The following is a 21,213-nucleotide window of genomic DNA, read 5'->3' on the forward strand; positions in this document are numbered from 1 at the left end:
TCAATGCCCAGGACCTTGCTCTCAGGCATGTCCCGTCTGCCATAAAGAGGGCCCGAACTGGAAATTACCTGGGCCACTTTTAGCCTCAGAATCTTCAATGCCTGCATCCCTGGGTGATGGCTCCCACCACCTACTGCATTATGCCCACTGCAGACCAACTGCCTGAATTTCAGCCGTGTCATCTCACCATCCCTTAAGCGCTAGTAATGAGAACACCCCTGGCTCTGACCACCCCATTCCTACAAATCCTGGCCCTGGCAGCACAAACAATGCCTTCCTTTACTCAGTCCTACACCCAACCACCCAAGAACCGCCTTTTACCGTAGGCAAAGAGTGAAAGAACCGTGGAGGTGTATTTCAGAATTGGAAAACGAAAGCGCCTTGCTCCCAGCACCCCCCAAGGCAATGCTGCTCTCCCCCCGCGCTTCTGCAGGAAGAATCACAGCCACAAAGTGAGCGCAAATGCACGCAGGGCTCGGCGCGCTCCTTGAGGAACCTCCAGAGAGAGAAAGGGAGGGAAAGAAGGAGAGGGGAAGAGAGGAAGGGGGAGAGCAGGAGCCGTTAAAGAGAGGGGAAAAGCGGGGGGCGAAAAGGAGAGCGGGAGAAGGCAGCAGCACCCGCAGGAGCGCTCCCAGCACGGCCGCCCCTCCCGCCGCCCCCGGGCGCGGCCCGGATTGTGCCCGGCGGGGCGCGGCCGGCCCCGGGCGCCGATGCGGAGCGGCCAGCGCGCCCCGGCCCGGTCACCGAGCGCCGCTGGCCGCCCCGCTCCGCCCGGCGGCGGCACCGGCCCGGGGCGCCCCTCACCCGCCGGCCACGGGCTCGCCCGGGCGGAAGCCGCCCCCGCCCGGGGCCATGCGGCGCAGGCCGCCCGCCCGCTCCTGCCGGCGCCGTGCCGCCACGCGGGCCCACTCCCCGCCGCGGTGAAGCGGAGGAGCCCCGCCGCTTACCGGGCGCGCAGCGCGGCGCTCGGCTGCCCGCGGGTCCCGGTGCTGGCGGGGCCGCTACCTCTCCCGGCGCCGCCGCCTCGGCCGCTTCCACACAGGGGCCAAGATGGCGGGCGGCCAAGCCGGGCGCCAACGACGTCTGACGTCACCGCGCACGGCGCGCACCGCCGGCCCCGCCCCCGCGCCGCCGGTCACGTGACCGCGCAGTGCCGCAGTCGCGCGGGCGCCGGGGGACAGGTGCGCCCCCTGGCGGCGCGGGGCGGAGGGCGGGGCTGCGCGGACCGGCTGAGTCCCGGTTCCATCCCGGTCCCGTTTGGGTGCACGCCCCCATTCCCGTCCCCATAGCCATCCCCTTCTGGGTCCCCATCCCGGCCCCACGGCCCTCGCGGTGGGATGGGGCACAGACAGCTCGGGCAGGGGCACTTCCTCGCAGGGAATGGGCTGCAGCCCGAGGGCAAGTGTGCAGCAGTGCCCGTGCACCGGATTTTCTGCTTAATCCCCCCATGAAGGCAGACAGGGCTGGGTGGAGAGGCTCTGAATCGGTGGGATTCAGGGGTCCCTTTAAACCTAAGGCTGCTCGGGTAGGGATGCTTGCTTGCTTGGATTTGGCACTGTAGGTATAATTTATTATCATATATCTATATATTTACATATGCAACATTTCTTACATATCTTATATATAATCTATATAATGCATCTGTTATATGTATATATACATATATATATGTATATATATAAAGCACCTATGCACATATATATGTATACATATGTGTGTGTGTGTGTATATATATATATATATATATATATATATATGGACAAGGCTCTCCCCTCTGCCACAATTCATGGTGCTGGGTCCAATTCACACACCCTGATAATAAACCATAAATAAAACCACCAGCAAAGACCAAAGCTGCGAGGTTTATTTGTGGCTCCCTCCTTCATGTCCCAAAAACTACCAGACACATAAATAGCCCTTGACAGTTCCTGTTTCAGAAAATCTCAAGATGGTGTGGGTCTTGCTGAACTTTTAGGGAGGAAGCTCTGGCTGAGCAGGGGAAGGAAGGCTGGCCTCATGCTCACCATGAGTTTGTCCCAAAATGGTTTGGGATGAACACTCTGTATCACCCTTGGTGAAAGAGCAGCAGGAGGTGGATGGACAGCAGCCAGCCCCAGGGGCCAGGCTCCTGCTGGTGCTGGGCCAGCTCCAGCCCTCTGACAGCACCTGGCAGTGGCACAGCTTTGCAGTCCCCAGCTTACCTGGCACTGGGGCTCTCCAGCTTTCTTCTACAGCTGGGGACCTGCCCAGGGGCTCCAGCCTGGCTGGGGGTGTTTAGAAAAGAGAAATCCTGCTGTGAGAGCTGCTGGCAGAGCCAGGAAGCACACCCAGCACCAGCCGGATGAGCTGTTGGAATTGTCATCCAGCACCCGAGTCCTCAAGGGCTTCAGCGCGCGCTGCCACTGAGTCAGGATGGCAGCTCTGGCCCCACTCCACTTGCCCCGGCCCATCAGCCGGAACTGGTAGGGGGAGCAGGGCCCAAAAAAGACAGCCAGGGCCAGCTGGGGGTCTGTCAGGAGCAGCCTCAGCACACTGGGCTTTACACCAGCACATGCAGCGATTTCATCCACGTAGCTGATAAAACTCATCTTCAGGTTCTCCCTCTCGGATGGATTCCTTTGATGGGACATAAGAAATAAAAGTCAAATAGCATCATCCCATCTCAGTTGCCAGCTCTGTGAAAGCAAAAGCCTCGGGCTCAGACATCAGGTGAGCCCCAGTCTCTGGTGCAGAGCCCTTCCAGCCCAAATAAAGCTAAAGGCACTGAAGGAGCCACCCAGTAGCTACCCAGGGCAGGGGATAAGCAGAAGCTTGTTTTGTCTCTGCTGCATAGTTGTGGCTTCAAAACCAGTTCTAACTTAACAGTGCCATCGGTGTAATGCCACAAATACCCCTGCTATGTCCTTCCCTGAGGTTCAGGGATGTGGATTTAGCTGATTTTGAGATGTAGAGACGTAAGCTTTCAGAGATAAAAATGCCATGGGGACTGGGAAAATGTGGGAGACGCGGAAAGCTTCCCATGCTGGGAGGGACCTCCAGGATTTTTCTGCTTGAAGCTTTATCTCCCTCACAGGAGGGATCACATGCTGAATCTGCTTCAGGGAATTTGAGACAGCCTCAGCTTTGTGTCCCTTGCACCTCAGGCTTCCATGTATTTATCACTGGGCTTCCTGGTTATAATCCCCGTGGGTCTGTTTTGTCCCAGCTTTTCACCTGTATCCCATGAGCCAGCCCTGCCCTGCTGGCAGACCTGACCCAGCTTGCACCCTGAAGTCCCCTCTTGCTCCTGCAAGGCATCACATCCATCGTGACCCATCCCACATCTTCATGGACACACCTTGACCTCCTGTAAAATCCCAGTGCCAGCAAGGCAGGCTCTTAGCTCCCCCACACACAACAGCCCTGTGGAACACTCACCTTGACCTGCCAAAAACTGACACAAACTGTCCCCCACCCACACTGCCTGGCCCAGGGGGATTCTGGATGGGGCTTGGCCCTGAACCCAGCGGTCTCCACTGAATTTGGGAGGGAGAAGCCACGAGATGGCACCCTCAGTCTGGAGGAAACCAAACCTCCATCTTGGCATGCTGGGAATAAGGACATGCCTTGGAAGCCTGACAGAAGGGCATCTCCAGAGAAGAAGAGGGATAGGGAGGGAGAAAAGGAGATGGGATGAGAGGCAAGGGGAGCTGCAGGTCCTGGGTCTTGTCATAAACTGCTCCAGAGCAGCTTATGGTGTCTTGTTCCAGAAAGGAGCCACAACAGCATTTCCCCACCTCTCTACAGGTGCTGAGGTAATAAATGCAGAGCTGGGTGTCCTAGGCAGGTCCCTCCCACGTCTGCCATCGAGCCCCCCCTGCCCTGAGGTCACCCTGGCACACAGCACCAATCTCATCCCAAATGCATTACACACCTTTTGACTGGTGGCTTCCTCTTCAAAACATCAGCCATCATCCTGCTGGGGGGAGGCAACTTGCTCCAGCCTGAGAACAGAGAAAGCAGTGACCTCCAGCAGCACCTTAAGAGGAAATGTTTAGCCCCATTCCAGGTTCACAGCACCTTTACTGAGGCATGCTAAGCAGGGGTGGAGCAGCAGGGATACAGGGATGCAGCTGGTGGACAGAGGCTGCTGTGCTGCTGATTCCTAAGGCCACCACAGAGCTGAAATATGGCCTTGGCTCTGTGGACAGCAGGTCAGGCTGTCCCAAATCTCCCACCCCAGCAGATCCCCCCATCTCCTACCTGCAAAGACCCCTGTCACCCAGCGAGCCTGCATTTCTGATCCCACCATAATTGAGCCGGTCAGCTGGATCAAGCCAATGATGGCCAACGTGGGCTTTTCCAGCTGGGGAGGGAAGACACGTTTGTAGAGAGAACGATTATCATGGATGACGCTGCGAACAGACTCCTCGAGGAAGGGAAATGAAAAGTTGTAGCCCGTGGCAAAGAGCACCACGTCGATGTTTTCTTCGGTTGTCCCGTCTTCGAAAATAGCAGAGCTTTCAGTGAACTCTTTCACGTTTGGCTTCAACACCACAGTTCCAGAGAGCAGGCAGAATGGCAGCTCTTCATTGATAATCATCTTAAATTTGGTGCTTGCAGGGGAGGAATGAGGGCAGAAATGTTAGCATCTCAGAGGGACCCAAAAAAACTTTTGTGGTTAGAGTTCCTCTCCCATGGTTTGCTATTCCAACTTTCACCCAAAACTGAAAATTAAGCATTTCATATCATAAAGATTCTCTGACTACCCAACAAAACAATCAGAGAAAAACACCTTTTGCTGGAAGCCAAGCCATAGTTTGTGTGGTTGAACCATGAATTGAACTTCCGAAACTTGATCCTCCTTGTGAGGGCTGATGGGAGAAGCCAGTCCAGGCACTGGGTGAAGCGGGTGGTGTTGACCATATCAAAGGGGAAGCCATGGTCTGAGACCCTGCTGATGACCCACGTGTTGCTCCTGGTGCTGAGGAACACCTGGGGAGGAAGGCAGGTCTCAGCCTGTTGGTTTTCCCCTGGATAGCAAATCCCATCTCCTGCACTCAAGAGCCAGCAGGGTTATCCTGAGGGAAGGAGATGGCATCCAGATGAACCAAATAGCTCATAGTGGCTTCTATAAAATTCCCACAGCTGCTCAATTGCCAGTCCTCAGGTGGCCCAAACTCCAGGAGTTTCAAAGCTTCTTCAATTTCCCTCAGCTGGAAGTGGAATTTATTGAGAAAACTTGGGGGAAAAGTTTTCCGTGGTACCCTGAGCCATGGTTCCTGTGGCCCCTGTCTGGACCACCATGGAGCTGTACCTTGGCAGCCACGTGGCTCAGCTCCACGGAGAGGTCACCACCGGTGTTGCCAATGCCAACCACCAGGACCCGTTTTCCTTGGAATGCCTCCACATCTCTGTATTCCCGGCTGTGGAGCTGCTGGCCTTTGAAGCGACTGCCAATGCCTAGGCAGAGAACAGGGAGCATCTCCTACTGCCAGATACATTTACTTGCCCCATCCTTGTGCCCAGATCCTCTGCAGCCCCCAACTCACCCCCTCCCACCTCTGCTTGCACCTGACAAGCCCATGGAAATCTTGGCTCAGTCTTACTTTGCAAATCTTTATGCAAAAGTCTGGTGCATCTTTACAAGGTGTTTTTCCCATTCCCAGGAATTCCCCCCACCATTTCCATGGGGCGAGGGTCCTGCCTGCTCGGGCATGTGGGCTTCATGGAGCAGGCAAGCTTGCAGAGGAAAATGCAGCCAAGGGACTCACAGGTGCTGGGGGGAGCCCTGTGGGGCAAACTCAGCACACCCCACTGCAGGGATAGGGCTTACCTGGGAAAGAAGCCAATGGCAAGTAGGGCTCCTGGTAATGGCCAGTGCAAACCATGACAGCATCGAAGATGTGGAACTCACAGACACCATCAGCCTCGGTGACCACCTCCCACTGGCCTGAGGTGGTGAAATCCGGGCTCTTTCTCACACTGAGAACGGTTGTCTTGCATCAAAGCCCAACAAAACAAGGTCAGGGATCCCACCATGTTTCAGAGGTGTGTCTGTGAAAGGCTGGGGCTGCCGGGGGCAGGCTGGGTCCCTGGGGAGCTGCATGTCACCTCTGAAGCTGTTAAATGCCATCCTACTCCCTTCCCCTGGTGATGGCATTGAGGGGCAAGCCCACGTTCAAGCAGCCTTATTTAAAGTAGGGGGTCTAAAGGCTGCGTTCAGGATGCAAAAGGCATGCAGTGCTTGTGGGCTGACCCCTGGCATTGTCCCATCCCACCTGGAATCTGCAGCTTTTCTCCCCGTGGGGTTTGGGGTCCCTGCTCACCTGGAAGCGTATGTGCCGCAGGAGGTCGAAGTGCTGGGCGTACATCCTGAAATACTCCAGGACGAGGCCGTGGGGCAGGTAATTGGGAAAATCCTCTGGGAAGGGGTAGTCACTGAAGCAGGACATCTCCTTGGAGGTGTTGGTGATGACTGAGCGATACACAGTGACTCTCCTATCGTCCGTGGAGTCCTGTGTGAAGTCAGTGGAGTTCCCAGCTGTGCAGGGAAGGACTTTCTCCCCACGAAGTATATGACTATTTTTCTTCCTTATATTTTGGCACAAGGAATAAACCAGGACTAACACCTGGCGACAATAATTTCTGCTCCCTCTGTTTCCTTCCCCATCTGGGAGCCCCATGAGTGGGACAGGGACAGTCCCTGAGGGCGTGGCCACCCTTTCCTCTTTGCTGTAGTCAAAGAGCATCCAAGGGAGGGGACAAACCCGGGGACAAACGCAGAAGGCACTGACCGTGTAGCGCCAGACGCCGCCGATGTCCTCGCTGCTCTCGAAGCAGGTGGGCTCCAGCCCTGCATCCAGGCAGCACTTGATGGAGACCAAGCCCCCAGCCCCGGCCCCGATCACGGCCACACGCCGGACCATGCTGGCCTGCAGCAGGTGACAGGCTGGTGTCAGAGCTACTGGGAGCAAAACAGCCCAGGGATCAGCAGAAACACCAGTCCCTGTTTCCCATCCCCAGAAAAACACCCCTGGTCTTCTCTGGCTGCAGGTGTCCACCAAGGAAAACTGTTCTTGGAGAAAGCCATGGCCAGCTCCTGGTTCAAGTGCTGTGGGCAGATCCTGCTCATTGCCCTTCCCTCTGTGCTAAGCCCACAGTGGGAGTCCAGGAATCCCCATTCTCCATGGGGGGAAAAAGGAGGCACTTTTAAACCTCACTGTTCCGCTGCTTCAATTTATTCCCTTTTCCAGCCCAAACCAGGGCATGCAAAGAAGGTAAAGTTGCAGCTATCTGCTTCTGCCTGCACAAAGTGAGCCTCCTGAAGCCTTTGCAAGAAACAATTTCAGCTAAGTTGTCTCGTTTTCATGCTTTCCTTTTTAATTTCCCATTAAAGAGCAATCTCTCGAAAACAAAAAACATTTAAATGAAAGGAAAAAAGCGAAGCAATGCCTGACTGAGCAGCAGCACGGCTCAGCCATTGAGAAGTTAGACAGCTCTGTGAAAGCATGGCTGGGATTACAGGATATACAAAAGGTAGGAAACCCGGGAAACACTGGGTATAAATGGGAGGAACTCAAAGCCGGGGTGTGTAAACTGAGCTGCAGTGAGCTTGACTGGAAAGCAAAGAAACTAGGGAAAAATGAACCCATGTGAACTTTGATTAGATAACAAACACTCCTACTACAGAATCTGCAGGAAGAGTAATTTATAGCTTTTTTCTACCAGTTTTGTGTCAAAAAGTAAGTTCATGTAAATAGGAACTGAAGGAAAGTGAAGAAAGCCAGGGAAAAATGAGGGAGGTGCAAAAAAACCCTTTGGCATCTGTAAGCCTAGCCTGAGCCACTCCTTGATCTGCAGGAACAGGGCAGGACATGCCCACAGTTGCCTGCCCCGTTTCTGAAGCCTCCTTTGGCTTTGGGAAAGGGCAGACAAGCTCAGGGTGCTCTGGCCACCCCACTTTTCCAGCGCTGCCTGCAGATGGTTTTACTCCAGAGGGTCCCTGCAACACTCCTCTCCCCCCACCAGCAGCCAGGCAAAGCCAGCAGTGAGTGCCAAAACCCCTGCAGAGCTGTCTGCCCACTTTGAAACCCTGCAAAACCCAGCCAAGAGAAGTGAGGAGCAAACCTTGCAGGACGGTGCTGTGCCTTGCTGCTCAGACCTCGGCTGAGTGTCCCTTGAGTTCCTCTCGCTGTGGATTGGAAGGGAAGGCTGAAGTCCAGGCAGCTCGCCACGGCTCTTGCACCACTGACCTTTACACCTGCATTCCCCCGCCCTGTGTGCTTAAATGCACTGCAAGAAAGCTCTCAGCCTCCCTGAGGCAGTGCCAGGTGAAAATTCAGATGGTAATCCCAAAGGGAACGTGCCTGCAAGGACTCCCACGCTGCAACTCGTCATTACTCCAAGCCAGGGATTGGGATTGTCCTGATTGATTGCCTTTTGTGGTGACTGTGCTGGGCATGTGTTCACTTGGCATGCTCAGGAAATCAGCAAAACATGCTCCTTTTGCCAGCAGACAGCATGGATGTGGGACATGGAGCATAGTGCAGCCTGATTTCGGGAGGTCAGTTAAAGTCCTTGCAGTCCCAGCCTTGGGAGCTGCCCACAAAAATTGGTGGTACAGTCCCAACTCAGACACGGGTTTCCCACCCCAAGCTCTTCCCATGCACACAAGGAGAGGACAGGGAGGCACCTGGAGCACATTCCTGCCACAGCCACTGAGATTTTATTCATTTAAAGTCTCTCCAGGCACAAAACAAAGCCTCAGGGTTATCCATGGCGGGGCATGCAGGGAAGAAAAGTCAGAAGTGCTCAGGCCACAGGGTACCTGCCCCAGACTCAGGGGTGACAAACCACCACAACCAGTGCCCTTTCACTGGGATTTTTGGCTAATGGGGTCTGCAAAGCAGTGCTTGGGGATGAGCTGGGGCAGAGAGAGGTTTGTGCTGCACATTGGAGATAAAAATTTGTTGCCATCTACTGAAATCTTTTTCTGCAGTCCTGTGACACACTGAGTAGCTGTCTGACCTGAGATAACATCCCACAGGATTAAAAAATCCCCAAAAATGACACCAAGAAACCCAAACAGCAAACAAAGAGGCTCGAAAAGCTACTGGAAACCAAAAATCACAGCAGCCAGGAGCAGAAGGAGCCCCACCAGAGTCAGGAGAAAAGGGAAAGAGCTGGAGGAGCCAGCAGGGCCTCGTGTTCTTGTGGGCTTCAGGACACGGTCCCACTGGGTGAGGATGGCCTGCCGTGCCCCCTGCCAGCACCCAGGACCCCCCAGTCGGTACTGGTAGGGGGAGCAGGGGCCAAAGAAGATGGTGAGGGCCAGCCAAGGGTCTGTGCAGAGCAGCCCCAGCACGCTGGGCTTGGCACCGATGAAGGAGGCGAGTGTGTCCAGGTAGTCCAGCCACTCAGTTTTGAGGACTTCATCAAAGGTCAGACCAAACCTGGATGAATCAGAGAAAAAAAGAGGCAGGGGAAAGGCTGGTGTCAGCAGGGCTGAGAGGAACTGCAGTGCAGGTCCTCTGCATCCTTGTTATTTTATCTGGAGCACAACTGGGCATGTTTTAGGGAGGGACTGGATGTACATGTGTGGGAACGTGGGTCTGTCTGGACACAAATCCTGTCCAGGACCCAGCACCTGTAAAAGGGTGCTGGGTCATGTCAATCAGTCTTTCACTTCTTTATTCACAAGTTGCACCTGTTCCCCCCTTCACCTTGGGGAATCTTGGTTAACAGACTTTGGCAAATCAGTTTTGTTTTTCTTTTCAAAATAAACAAACAAACAAACAAACAACCCAAACTCCTTTGCTTTCTACAGAGAAGTCATGTGCAGCATGAGAAAGGTGGCACCCTTTAGTATCCCTAATGCTCATTTCCACCAAATATTGCAAGAATACACAGTGAATTGGGGAATTGCTTCCAGTTCACCTTCTCTGCAGAATTCACAGCTTCATGTCCCACCTTCAGTGGGCGGAAAAAGCCCACAGATATTTAGCCTTGTACAACAGTTCTGTGCAATTCTGTGTTTCACTTTTCTATACCTTTTTCCTACAGCTATTTAAGGGAACCATGGATTAATATATCACCCAGTTTCCTGGGATTGTCTCATTCATTCCCTAATACTTCTTAGCCTTTTGCCTGCCTGTGAACCACATGCCAGTGTGTTCAGACACCTGAGTCATGTCTCCATGCTGGGAGATGAGACAATATGTGTGTACACCTCCTTGGTTGTGGGTTGGCTTCCCCGCCACCTCCCTTAGCTGAATTACTTTGCATTTATTACCATTAATTTCTCTGCCATTTTATCTCACAGTCCCTGGGGGATCCTCAGCTCTTCTCCAACTCCCAAGCAAGCTTTAGTCTTAAGTACCCTGAATTCATTTCTTCCTGTCACCAACAGGCAAAATATCAGTGTCAAATCAAAGGTTACACTAGCTTGATGCAAGTGAGTAAAGGGGAGGCTGGATCCAGGAATCCTCCCCTCCCCTCTGCCATATGTGCAGGGAATAGGTACAGAATATGAGCCTGTGTGTTGCTGCCCCAAAAACTCCAGGGATTTTTCAATCCACAAAAAAAACCTTTGGGGCTTTGGGGAGTGACTTACCATCTGACTTGGTTTTTCTTCTGCTCATTTACTTCCTTCTCCATGACAGACTGGGAAGGCAACTGACACAAGCCTAGAAGACAGAGGAGAGCATCTTGCTGAGTTTAACTCCTGGGGGGAGGAAATTGTGAGCTCATTCAGTGATGCAAAATGTAGGAATTCCTACCCTGGGAGGGCAGGAAAGTCTCATTGCCTGCAATTTGCTCAATAGTGGCAATTCTGCCAGAAACCAACCCTCCATGAGGTTCCAAATTCACCCACACCTTTTCCTGCTCTTACAGGTTTGTGCTGTCAGAGCACAGGCAGGTGATGTGGGGTCAGATGGGTTGTGCAAGCCCCAGAGAGGATCATCCTAAAGAGAAACCCCAGAGCTTCCTCTGTCTCTATGGAGTAGCCCTGATCCAGCCCTCCATGAGGTTATTATTTTTTTTTATTTAAAAACCCAGACAAAACTCCAGTAGGTTTCTTTCCTCACTCATATTGTTGTAGCTTAACTGAAGTGAAATAACCTGCAAATTCTGAGCTCTGAAAATGTTCCCTTGTCCACTCTGAAGTGAACTTCTTAGCTCTGGGATTTCCAGGGATCCCTCTTGGGGGAGGGACAAAACAGTCTGAGCTGCATTTTGGGACACAGGAGGGCTCCTGTTTGCTCCCCTACCTTTGAAGACACGGCTCACCCAGCGTGCCTGCATCTCTGCCACAGGCATGATGCCCCCGAAGGGCTTAATCAGCCCAAGGACAGCCAGGGTGGCCTTCTGAAGGTGGGTTGGGAACACGTATTTGTAGAGGGATGCGTGCTTGTTTTCCACCCTGATGACTGATTCTTCTAGGAAGGGGAAGGAGATGTTGTAGCCTGTGCAGAAGACAACGATGTCAATGGGCTCCTCCTCAGGGCAGTTGTGGAAAACAATGGAGTTGTCCTTAAATTCCTTCACGCCGGGCTTGATGGTGATCCTGCCTGTCAGGATGTAGCTCGGAAGGTCATCGTTCAGCACAGGCTCACGCACCAGGCAGCTGTGGAGAGCCAGGGGCTCTGAGAATGAGAAACCATGGACAAACCCTGCTGATGCCCCTGCTCCTCCTCGCCCTGGCCCCACCAGCTCAGCCCTGGCGGTGTGATTTTCTCTGAGCTAACAGCCCTGCCCCACTCCTCAAACACTGACATGTTTCACCAATGTCACCCTGTCCCACAGCATGAGTGATTCACATACACTTCTTGCCTCCTTCTTCCATTCACTCAATTACTCTTTAAATAATTTCTTTTCAGACCTGATCCATGCTTTAAGCCTTCCCTCTCCTCTTTTCCCAGGGACCCTCATGAAGAAAACTCCTCTGGGCCTTCCCAGGCTTTTCCAGCATGCTCAATTTCTAATTTCTCACCACGTAAGGGGGCTGGAGCTTATCTTCCCCTGCTGGACTACAAAATACCCATTGGACATCACCCCAGTATGGGCATTGGCTGATTTTGCTTGCTGAACATCTCCCCCTGCCCACGCCACAAACCCATCTGCAGGGGATGGGAGCCACCAAGTACCTCTTCTCTGGTTGAATGCCATAGTTTTCATGGTTGAACCGCTGGTTCACCTTGTAGTTCATCAGCCACCATGAAAGGGCTCTGGGGAGGTTGGTTTTGATCAGGCTCATAAAGCGAGTGTTTAAAACCATATCCCATGGGTAGCCATGCTCAAACACACGCCCCAGCAGCCAGGCTCCTCGGGTGGTGCTAACGGTCACCTGGAAGAGAAAAATCTGTGATTCAGGTGAGGAATTTGCCACTTTTCTTGATAAAGTAACTCACAGAGGCATGGGGCAGACAGCTGTGCAATGGAAAAGCAGCAGCAGCATCTTAAAGACCTCCTGGGTACTGGTGATGGAGGTGAAAGGGGAGACAAGAAGAAAACCAGCTTGCTTTCAAGGCAGGTTTTTGACCAAGAAAGAAATTCAGGTTCGGAAACACTGTACACCATGTCCCTGCAGTGACTGCACACGGAGCTATTGTCCCCAGTGTCCCCTTCCCCACACCCCTGGGGTGGCTGGGTGGTGGCACCTTTGCAGCTACACGGCTGGCCTCCACTGCGATGTCCACTCCCGAGTTGCCCATGCCCACCACGAGGACACGCTTGCCCTGGAACACGTCGGGATGCTTGTACTGCCGGCTGTGGAAGTACTGCCCTCGAAACCTCTCGATGCCTCGGGAAAAGGGAACAAAGCTTTTAAGTACTTGAGCATTTATGGGTTTTGTTGGGAGAACTGGTGTGAAAAAACCAATCCAGATGGCAAGAGCAAGGAATGGCCATCACTGGGCACCAGGGACTCAGGGAGGTCCAGCCTTCCATCCCATGCACACAGAATTGATTCTTCCTCTCCAAAATGGGGTCTCATAGAGAAAGCTGCTGAAGCACAAGAATGTATTGCTGTTCATGCCAGCAGGTTAGGAATGCAGAGACCACAAAAGGAAGGAAGGATTTTCCCCAAGGAACCCCTAAATCTTCTCTCCCCACCCCCTTGAAGCAGGTGACCACAGGCAGCCCTATACTGTACCAGGAAAGCAGTGCAGGGGGAGGGATGGCTCGGAGAAATTGCCGCTGCAAACCATAACAGCATCAAAGACATCTGATGTCTGCTTCCCATCTGCCTCTGTGACCACATTCCACTGGCCCGTGGTGGCAAAGTCGGGGTGTTTACGGATGCTGACAACGGTGGTCTAAAACATGGAAGTGGAGCAAAGTCAGCACCAGCAGGTGTGGGGAGCAGGGCAGGGCGGGGCACCCATCGCTCACCCCTAATCTGATGTGCTCCCGGAGGCTGAAGTGCTCAGCATAGCGCCGCAGGTAGTCCAGGAACTGGGCATTGGGCAGGAACACCGGGAAATCCTCAGGGAAGGGGAAGTCTGAGAATGCTGACATCTCCTTGGAGGTGTTGCTGATGACTGATGGGTAGAGGCTTGGCCGGCCGGCCTCGATGTGCTCCTGCCATGGCACCACGGGGTGCATCAGGACGGTCCCCAGGGAGTGCAGCCGGGACAGCTCAGAACCCAGCAAGCTCTCCCAGCCCTTCCACACCCGCCAGAGCCCCATCCTGCTCCCCATCCTGCAAAGCTGCAGCTCCCGAGGGAAGGGGGACAGCAGTGCTGGCTCACCGTGTAGCGCCAGACCCCCCCGATGTCCTGGCTCTGCTCGAAGCAGGTGACCTCCAGCCCCTCGTCCAGGCAGCACTTGGTGGCTGCCAGCCCGCTGACACCCGCGCCCACCACGGCCACTCTCATCCCTGGGCTCTCTGCTGGGATCCTGGGCTGTTATAACAGGGCTTGACCTGGGAGAAACCACACAGATGGTGATCATGCTCTCTGGGAGCAGCTCCTGGCATGCCCACTACAGGGGATTTCTCTATATGTTACCCCCAAACTTCATTCCCTTTACCAGCATCCTGGGCTCTTCATTTACAAGTTGGATTAAATGTCTTAAACCATCATTTCTTTTTTCTTTTGCCCCTTTATTTTACAAATCTATCCACTTTTACATTGTGCTTCCTGGGCTGCTTCCAAACCCCTGCAGCTGCTCTGGAAACTGGCTTTGAAAGTATGTAGTTGAGCCACAATTCACTGCCAGTTTTTGTTTACAAGCTGTGTTTAAACTATCCTGCCTTATCAGACTTGCAAATGCTGACAACGGTGGTCTAAAACATGGAAGTGGAGCAAAGTCAGCACCAGCAGGTGTGGGGAGCAGGGCAGGGCGGGGCACCCATCGCTCACCCCTAATCTGATGTGCTCCCGGAGGCTGAAGTATTTTATCTTTGGCTATCTGCCCCTGCCTTACTCAGAAAAAAAAAATTAAAAAATGCACTGGGACTATTCAGTCTGCATTTCAGGGTCCTGTCCCCATCCCCAGGGAAGATGGTGGTGATTTTGACAAGGCTGTTGAGGCTGATAAAGGGGCTACAGGTGTGGCCACCTTGGATTGAGGATGATTTTGTGTCTGCTGCAGGGCTGAAAGCAGCTCCGCTCTGAGGCTTGAAAGGCTCCTGGGTTAACATCCAACCCTACAAAGCTCGCAGGGCTGCAGTGGGATGATAGATCAAAATCCTTCTTGATAGTGCCAGGAAATAAAACAAGGGATGATGGAAAGGCTCCATGGCTTGGGCTGGACATTGCTAGAGCAGAGATCCCTATGCAGATGCCCTGGGGGTGCTGCTGCAATCTGGGGTTTAACTCCAGAGCTGGAGGGAGCACCCTGCTCAGCTGAGTTATTCATTCAGCATACCAGGATGCCACTAAGGGTGGTACATCTGCCACCAGACACAGAGGATGGAGTATTTATCAGGAAAAAGAAAGTCTTCAGTGAAAAAATGGGGTTGGACACAGTATTTTCTAAACCTCCCCAAATTCTCCAGAACTATTTCAACTTTCAGTTGTAAAGCAGCACCTAATGAATAATCTACTTTCCCAGGTCGGAATAGAACTTGGACTTTTTCCTTTGTAAATGAAGAAAGTGCTAGCATGGTTGCTCACTGTTAACAGTTTTGGGGAAGGCTTTTTCTGCATGGTGGGAGCTAACTGGCATCACAATCACATCCCAGCTGCAGATGCTGTTTCATTCCCTACCCTCTTGCAGAGAAGTTACAAAGAACACCCAAGAAATATTGACTCTGCCACTCCGTGCCTGTTTCTGCCACACTTTGCCCACTGTCCCTGCAATCATCCAGAGCAGCCAACCTCAGAAGTGCCAAGCCATGGGGTAGGGAGGGATGGAAAGGTTTCTCAGCCCCCCAGGAACACTCACCTCCAGCCCCAGATACTGAGCTCCGTGTCCCCTCTGCCGCGGGGAGAGAGCCTCTCTGGCTCCGGATTTATAGGCGAGACGTGGAGCTCTGGAACGGCAGGGAGGGCAGGCAGCCACCCCACTCCCACAGGGGTTACACAACCAGGGCTTGCAGTGGGAGGAGTGGCTGGAGCCTCCTGCTGTCCTGCAGAGCTGGACAGCCTGGCTGGTGATCCCTAAAGGGCTAGGAGAGAGTGGAGTTCTCCAGCTGTGTCCTGCAGCCATGCCAGGAAGGACCCATGGGTGAGGGGGTGGCTCCAGCTGTGGGATGTTTTCACTTGTCCCACGGCTGCTTTCCAAAAGAGAGCTGAGGCTGCAGACAAACAGCAGGGCTCTGTCAGGACTTTGCACCTTCAAGGAAAGAGAGCTGGTTTAGTGGTCACTGCTCACAGGGCATGGAGGCTGCATTGTGCCATCAGCCACACCACAGTGCCAGTGCTGGGCAGGAGGATGCCCATGAAAACTGGGAGAGTGTGAAACAGCCACAAAACCCAGTGTACCAATGTCCTGAGCACAAAGGGGAATGGTTGCCTGAAATATCAATGCAGGACATAAAACCCATCCCAGTATCTTCCAGGAGTAAATGATCATGGAAATGGAAGGAATAAGGGTGGATTTGGATGGGGCTTTGCCCCCAGCCATTCAATATATTTAGGGGTGACAGGTGAGAAAGTATGAAATCCCTGCAAATGAATACAGCTCGGCATGGATAATTTAGAAGCCATGGAGAGAGAGTTGATAGAGAGCTGGGTCTTTAGGAAAACCAGTGTTTAGAAAAAGACAAAGGTATTTGTGCCATGGGGATGACAGCAAAACTCACTGGGCTCTGCAGGGTGAGTGCAGGGGACACAGTCAAAGCTGCCAGCCTCACCTTGTCACTGATGAAGACACACCCAGGGCAGTGGCCCCAGATTTGATTTCAGCTCTTTCAGCAGCTTGAATAACCAAGGAGTCCACAAGGGAGGCAGAGAAAAACCCATCCAAGCTCTGCAGTACTGAGGGTGGTAAATGAAGTGTCCAACAGCTCTGCTCTGGTCCTGTTTTGATTTGCAGAGGCCAATGGGACACGTTTAGCAAGGCAAATGAGCAACAAGTCTTGCACATCCTTGAAACTGTTGGGATTCACACATGCTCTCCCTCACACTGGACCTTTCTCCAGATGCACAAAACCTTGCACCTGCGAAGATGCTTGCCAGCACTCAGCAAAAAAGAGTAGGGAATCCACTAAGGCAAATATTTTGTTCTTTATATGCTTCTGCTTTTCCTGAGTTTCCCAGCAGGCATTCAAGTGACTTGCACTTAGAGGGATACTGTGGCAGCATTCCAAGGTTGGTGTTAGTGCTTTTAGGAGGGCAGTCCAGGGAAGCTTTCTAAAAGAACAAGTTGTTTTTGGCAAAGATGAGCTGCTGGTATAGAAATGGGACCAGATGCCTTTGCTGCAGCTGCTTCCAGCAAGGCTGGCTCTGATTCTGGTGAGGAATCCAGTTCAGAACTAGATACAGTGAGTGATACCACATGAATATAGGGCAGAAATACCTCCAAAGCCTCAGCAATCTGCCTTAGGGCAGTGGTGTTCCCCTCCACATGTACCCCTGGCAAGGGTCTGGGCCAGGTGTGCAGAACAAAGTATTAATGGAGATGGACATGAGATAGCAGGGAGGCAATTACTCTAATTATGCAACACATAATTGCATTCACTGAAAAGCCCTTGTCAGGAAGACACAGAAAAATTCTTGTTGCTTTACTCACCTCTGCTGCTGGCATGGCAGGGGATGCACCCTGGCACTCCTAGGACCCTTCTCTCCAGGGACAGAGTGTGCAGAGTGGAGTAGAGGACAGAAGAGACAACACATTAGTGGGATTTAGCTGTGTTCTCAGGGCTGGGAAAAGCCTCCATGGCCTGGTGTTCAAGCAGAGCATCCCTTGGTACCCTCAGGCCAGTCCCCCTGAATTTCTGTTGTTGCAAATGCAGGAGCAGCCAGAGCCACAGAGATCCCTGTTTCTGATGGGGAGGATGTGCTGTCACCCCATCAGGTGGGACATGGCCACTACCATTGCACAGAAGCTGCAAATGGGAAAAATGGCCTCACTCCATCCCTTGGAGAAAGCCCAAGTGAGAGCACAACATTTCCAGAACTGTTTTATCACCTTCCCTCTACCCAGCCTGAGACACCAAACAGCTCAGTTTGTCCATGTCCTCACATGCTGGGGCAGAAGCCCCTTTAGATGCCAAGGATGTATCAGTCATGGAGGATCACAGGAAGAGCCAGGACCAGTAAATAACCAGGGGTGGCCAAGGATGAGAACCAGGAATGGGGTTATCAAGTGCCTGTCCACTGGTAAGCCCCTTGTGCCCCCGAGAAGCAAAGCTCCCCAGCACTGTGGCACAAACCTGGGCTCTGCCTTAAAGTAGAAGGAAAAAGAAACAAAATATAACTATTTAGTCTTAATCAGATGGGAAACTCACCTTCTCTGCAAAACTCTGGCACCAGTTTTACAGTTTCTGTTTAAAATGCCGCTTTAGGGCAAGGAGTGGCAAATCACTGCATAAACAAGTCTCAGCACAGCCCACTTTGCTGTTTTCTAGGTTTGTGTCAGCAGCTTTAGGTGTGTGCCATGGTGAAGGGGGAATAGAAAAAGCAAAACGAAAGTGGAGTTTCTTGTTAAGCTGGTCTCCAAGCAAAGCAGGGTACTCCCCACCAGCCACACATGCTCAGGCCCTGATAGGATGTGGGGTCTAGTCATCATTTCCCCTCTCCAGCATTATCACTGCCTACCCTCACTGTCCAGAGGCTTTAATTGAGTTTTCTTTACTGCACAGAGCTGCAGAATAAGGCCATCCATGGAGTGAATGAAGGCTGCAAGCAGCTGCTGGTAGAAAAATGTATTTTTCCCCTCATTTCTTGAGCCTGGATTTTGACCTTCTTTAAAAAAAAAAAAGTTTTAACTTCACCTCCAAGTCCAAAAGGCATTTTCCTGCTTAAAAACAAAACCAAACCCCTCCCCAAGGAGGCTGTTTTCCTGTTTGCTTCACTATTCCCAGCACAAAAAGGATAATTCCAGTGAGAAACACTGGCAGGACACTTCTGTTTCTGCTTAAACTGAGCTAGATATGCTCAATATCTTGAACTCTTCCCAAAACCTCTCAAAGACACCACTGTTAAGGAGACCCAAAGGAGGTACTGGAGCAGACATAGGCTGTAGAGCGACTGTGGGAGAGGGATGAACTTGTTAACAAGAAGAGCACAAGTGTTTTACTCCAACATTCTTGACAAAATTTAACCTGATTTAATAAGTCACTGTGTTTTCCAGGCATGTAACCTGCAGAATTTCTCAAGAGAAGACTGCTGCTGTTGTTAAACCTATTGTGTTAATAAATCCTGGAGAGCTGCAGCTTTCAACTTCTTGGGTTTGGAGGTTTTAAAATGCACATTTTACAGCTTCCCAACCCTGATGGATATTTACACTCTCCCTTTATCACCACATCCTTGTGCCAGGACTCAAAGTGAATAAAAACCCACATTCCATGGGAGATGCACCCAAATGACACAGAGCACTAGGAAGGATTTCAGACCTTTCTCAGCTCTTCTCAGCCATTCCTCAGTGTTAAGAGGTCTGTGGCTGTCATTTCACAGGCAATAAAACATAACTACTGGAGAGGCTGTCAGAGCAAATGGGACTTATGGTTAAGGTAACTTGTAAGCAAAATAATCCCAAGGAGGAGCTATCTGGAGAGCACGTGGTTAAGGCATGACCAGGAGGCACCTTCCTACCACCACCAGGTGAAATCCATCAGCCTTTTGAGTGCTTTGACAAATTCCCTGGTGCAGCTGACCCTTTCCATAAATATTGACCAAGCTCCCAGGCCAGGCTCTTTGCATGCTTCCAATTCCTGCTGCCTCTCTGAAAGCATCTCCAGCTGAGGTGTTGCCTGTGGCTGGGCATTCCCAACCTGCAGCACAGGGACATGGCAGAACTCCTAATTCAGGCAGAGATGTGCCCCTGCACCACCCCAGCCTCCCACCTGGGAGGACTTTTGTGCATTTATTCCCCCAAATTGGGGATTTGAAGAGGACAAACCCCAACACTAAGCAAGGTGCTGCTCTCAGGCCCCTCAGAGGTAGCTGGCTGAGGAGCCAGCACAGGCACTGTGGAGCTGCATCAGCTCACATCAGCTGGCAAAACTTTCACCTCCAATAGCTTCACCAGTCCCCAGGAGACAGGATGGGAAGGGACCTTAGGAATGTCTATCTCCTCCAAGAGCAGCTCTAACTGACCTTTACCACCTTGTTTCCTTCACCTGCTTTAAAAACTCCTGGTTGCGGAGATTCCAGCACCTCCTGTACAACTCCAGGCTTGCTTTTGGTGGGCCCATCAAGTTTTGTTGTCTCTCCCCATCCAAGCCAGGCTGACATTTGGGGATGATTGAGAGCATTTTGCAGTGTCACCCCTCCATCAGTTTAAATGAGATCTGATTAATGGGATAGAGGAGCTCTGACTGGCTCATGCCTTGGCTTGCTGATTGATGTGAGAAGCTGCTGAGCACTCACAGGTGATCCTGGATTCTGAGGGATGCTCAGCACCACTGAAGGTGAACCCCATTGGCTGCTGTTTTCTATTTATAGCCTGGAGGACTTCTATGAAGTGAAAGATTTGTCAGAAAACAACTCCCAGGAGTGATGCAGAGCATGAGAGCTTGCCTGTTCCTGGCCCTGGCATGGGGATAGGAAAGGTCAGCCCAGGGCAGATGGAGGGGAATAAAGGTGCAGGAAGAGTTAATAATTTACCTGGATTGACACAGATGTCAAGCAACTGAAAGAGGAAAAGGCCATGAACCCCTTGGCTCATCATTTCCCAGCTGCAGTTTTTCTCAAAAGAGAAAAACCAGTATTTTGGATGTTCTTCTCTCCTCTCTGAGAAGCAAGAACAAAGGAAGGAAGAACTGGTGGTGTGGCAAGGCAGAGAAAAGGAGGAAAGTCAAGGTGGTCAAAAATCCCCAGAGAGAGAAAAATAAAATCCAAGGCTTCAACATTTCTAATGGCAATAGAGGTAGTTCTGCTCAACATCTGCAAATTTTGATGGAATTTTTGCCATATGCTAAAAGAAAACAAGAGAGGGCTCTCAGCATCCAAAAAGCATGAACAGTTGGGAAAAAGCACCAAAAGCCTCACATGCAAAATCCTGCCATTTTCCAGCCTGGAGCTGCCTCACAGCCCTGGCACAGCTGAGGTTGGAGGTGGCTCCTGAGATGCTCAGAGGGCATCACAGCAGGACAATGGGAATCCTGCTGGGGACAACCTGCAGTGCCAGGAGCCACAGGAGGTCAGTGGCACAGTGTGCCTTGGTGTGTGCCATGACCCTGGGGTGTGCACAGCTCTGTGATTGCAGCTCTGCATGTCCTGGCTGCCACCAGGGCTGCTGGCTGCTGTGCTGGGACACGTGGACTCCTCAGGGGAGGGCAGATGGTGGACAGTGGCCACCACAGCCCAGCCCTGTGCAGCCATTGCCAACCTCCCAAAAGCAGAGAGGAGAAATCCTCCTTTTTTACCCCTTTGCTGCCTGCAAAGGCTCTCTGAGGCAGGAGCTGGAGGGATGCTCAGCTCACAGCCTGGCTGCAGGGCTGGGCAGCAGCATTGCCACGTGCTGTGCTGCTCATGCTTCAGCTGGATGTGGCACAACACCACAGCGAGAGCCAAATGCTTCCCCAAGGAGCATTCCAGCTGAAACAGCTGGGAACAGAAGGATTCCTCATTGTACCAAAGAGGAATAAACCTCAGCACAGCCCTGACCATAGAGCTGCAG

General features: G+C 52.3%; 3 protein-coding genes across 19 annotated transcripts in view; all 3 read right to left on the bottom strand.

The window, feature by feature from the left end:
* PRRC2C (proline rich coiled-coil 2C) overlaps positions 1–1,090 on the bottom strand; it is a 69,930-nt gene extending 68,840 nt beyond the window's left edge. For all 13 annotated transcript variants that reach the window (XM_085068468.1, XM_085068473.1, XM_085068478.1 and 10 more), the window contains exon 1: positions 948–1,090. The gene's annotated coding sequence lies outside the window, so the exon portion shown is untranslated. The remainder of the gene's footprint in view (positions 1–947) is intronic.
* Positions 1,091–1,843: 753 nt separating this feature from the next.
* On the bottom strand, positions 1,844–8,406 carry LOC146434117 (dimethylaniline monooxygenase [N-oxide-forming] 2-like). Of its 5 annotated transcripts, none has more exons than XM_085068485.1 (9): positions 8,110–8,406; positions 6,777–6,914; positions 6,309–6,497; positions 5,816–5,978; positions 5,297–5,442; positions 4,775–4,974; positions 4,243–4,595; positions 3,914–3,983; positions 1,844–2,616 (listed from the first exon to the last, which is right to left on the bottom strand). In XM_085068485.1, the coding sequence occupies exons 2-9, from the start codon at positions 6,906–6,908 to the stop codon at positions 2,229–2,231; spliced, it is 1,641 nt and encodes a 546-aa protein (XP_084924611.1). In that variant the 5' UTR covers positions 6,909–6,914; positions 8,110–8,406; the 3' UTR covers positions 1,844–2,228. The 5 variants fall into 5 exon arrangements, with proteins under 5 accessions (XP_084924611.1, XP_084924610.1, XP_084924612.1 ...); XM_085068484.1 differs by having other exon boundaries at positions 6,777–6,943; XM_085068486.1 differs by lacking the exon at positions 6,777–6,914.
* A 274-nt stretch (positions 8,407–8,680) lies between these two features.
* LOC146434118 (flavin-containing monooxygenase 1-like) lies at positions 8,681–15,562 on the bottom strand. Its single transcript, XM_085068487.1, has 9 exons — positions 15,373–15,562; positions 13,734–13,906; positions 13,375–13,563; positions 13,136–13,298; positions 12,642–12,784; positions 12,129–12,328; positions 11,253–11,608; positions 10,595–10,667; positions 8,681–9,434 (listed from the first exon to the last, which is right to left on the bottom strand). Exons 2-9 carry the CDS (start codon positions 13,857–13,859, stop codon positions 9,092–9,094), a joined length of 1,593 nt encoding a protein of 530 aa, XP_084924613.1. The 5' UTR covers positions 13,860–13,906; positions 15,373–15,562; the 3' UTR covers positions 8,681–9,091.
* Between the last annotated feature and the right edge of the window lie 5,651 nt (positions 15,563–21,213).

Source organism: Lichenostomus cassidix, chromosome 8, assembly GCF_008360975.1.
Source record: "Lichenostomus cassidix isolate B80296 chromosome 8, HeHo_3.0, whole genome shotgun sequence".
NCBI classification, from domain to species: domain Eukaryota; kingdom Metazoa; phylum Chordata; class Aves; order Passeriformes; family Meliphagidae; genus Lichenostomus; species Lichenostomus cassidix.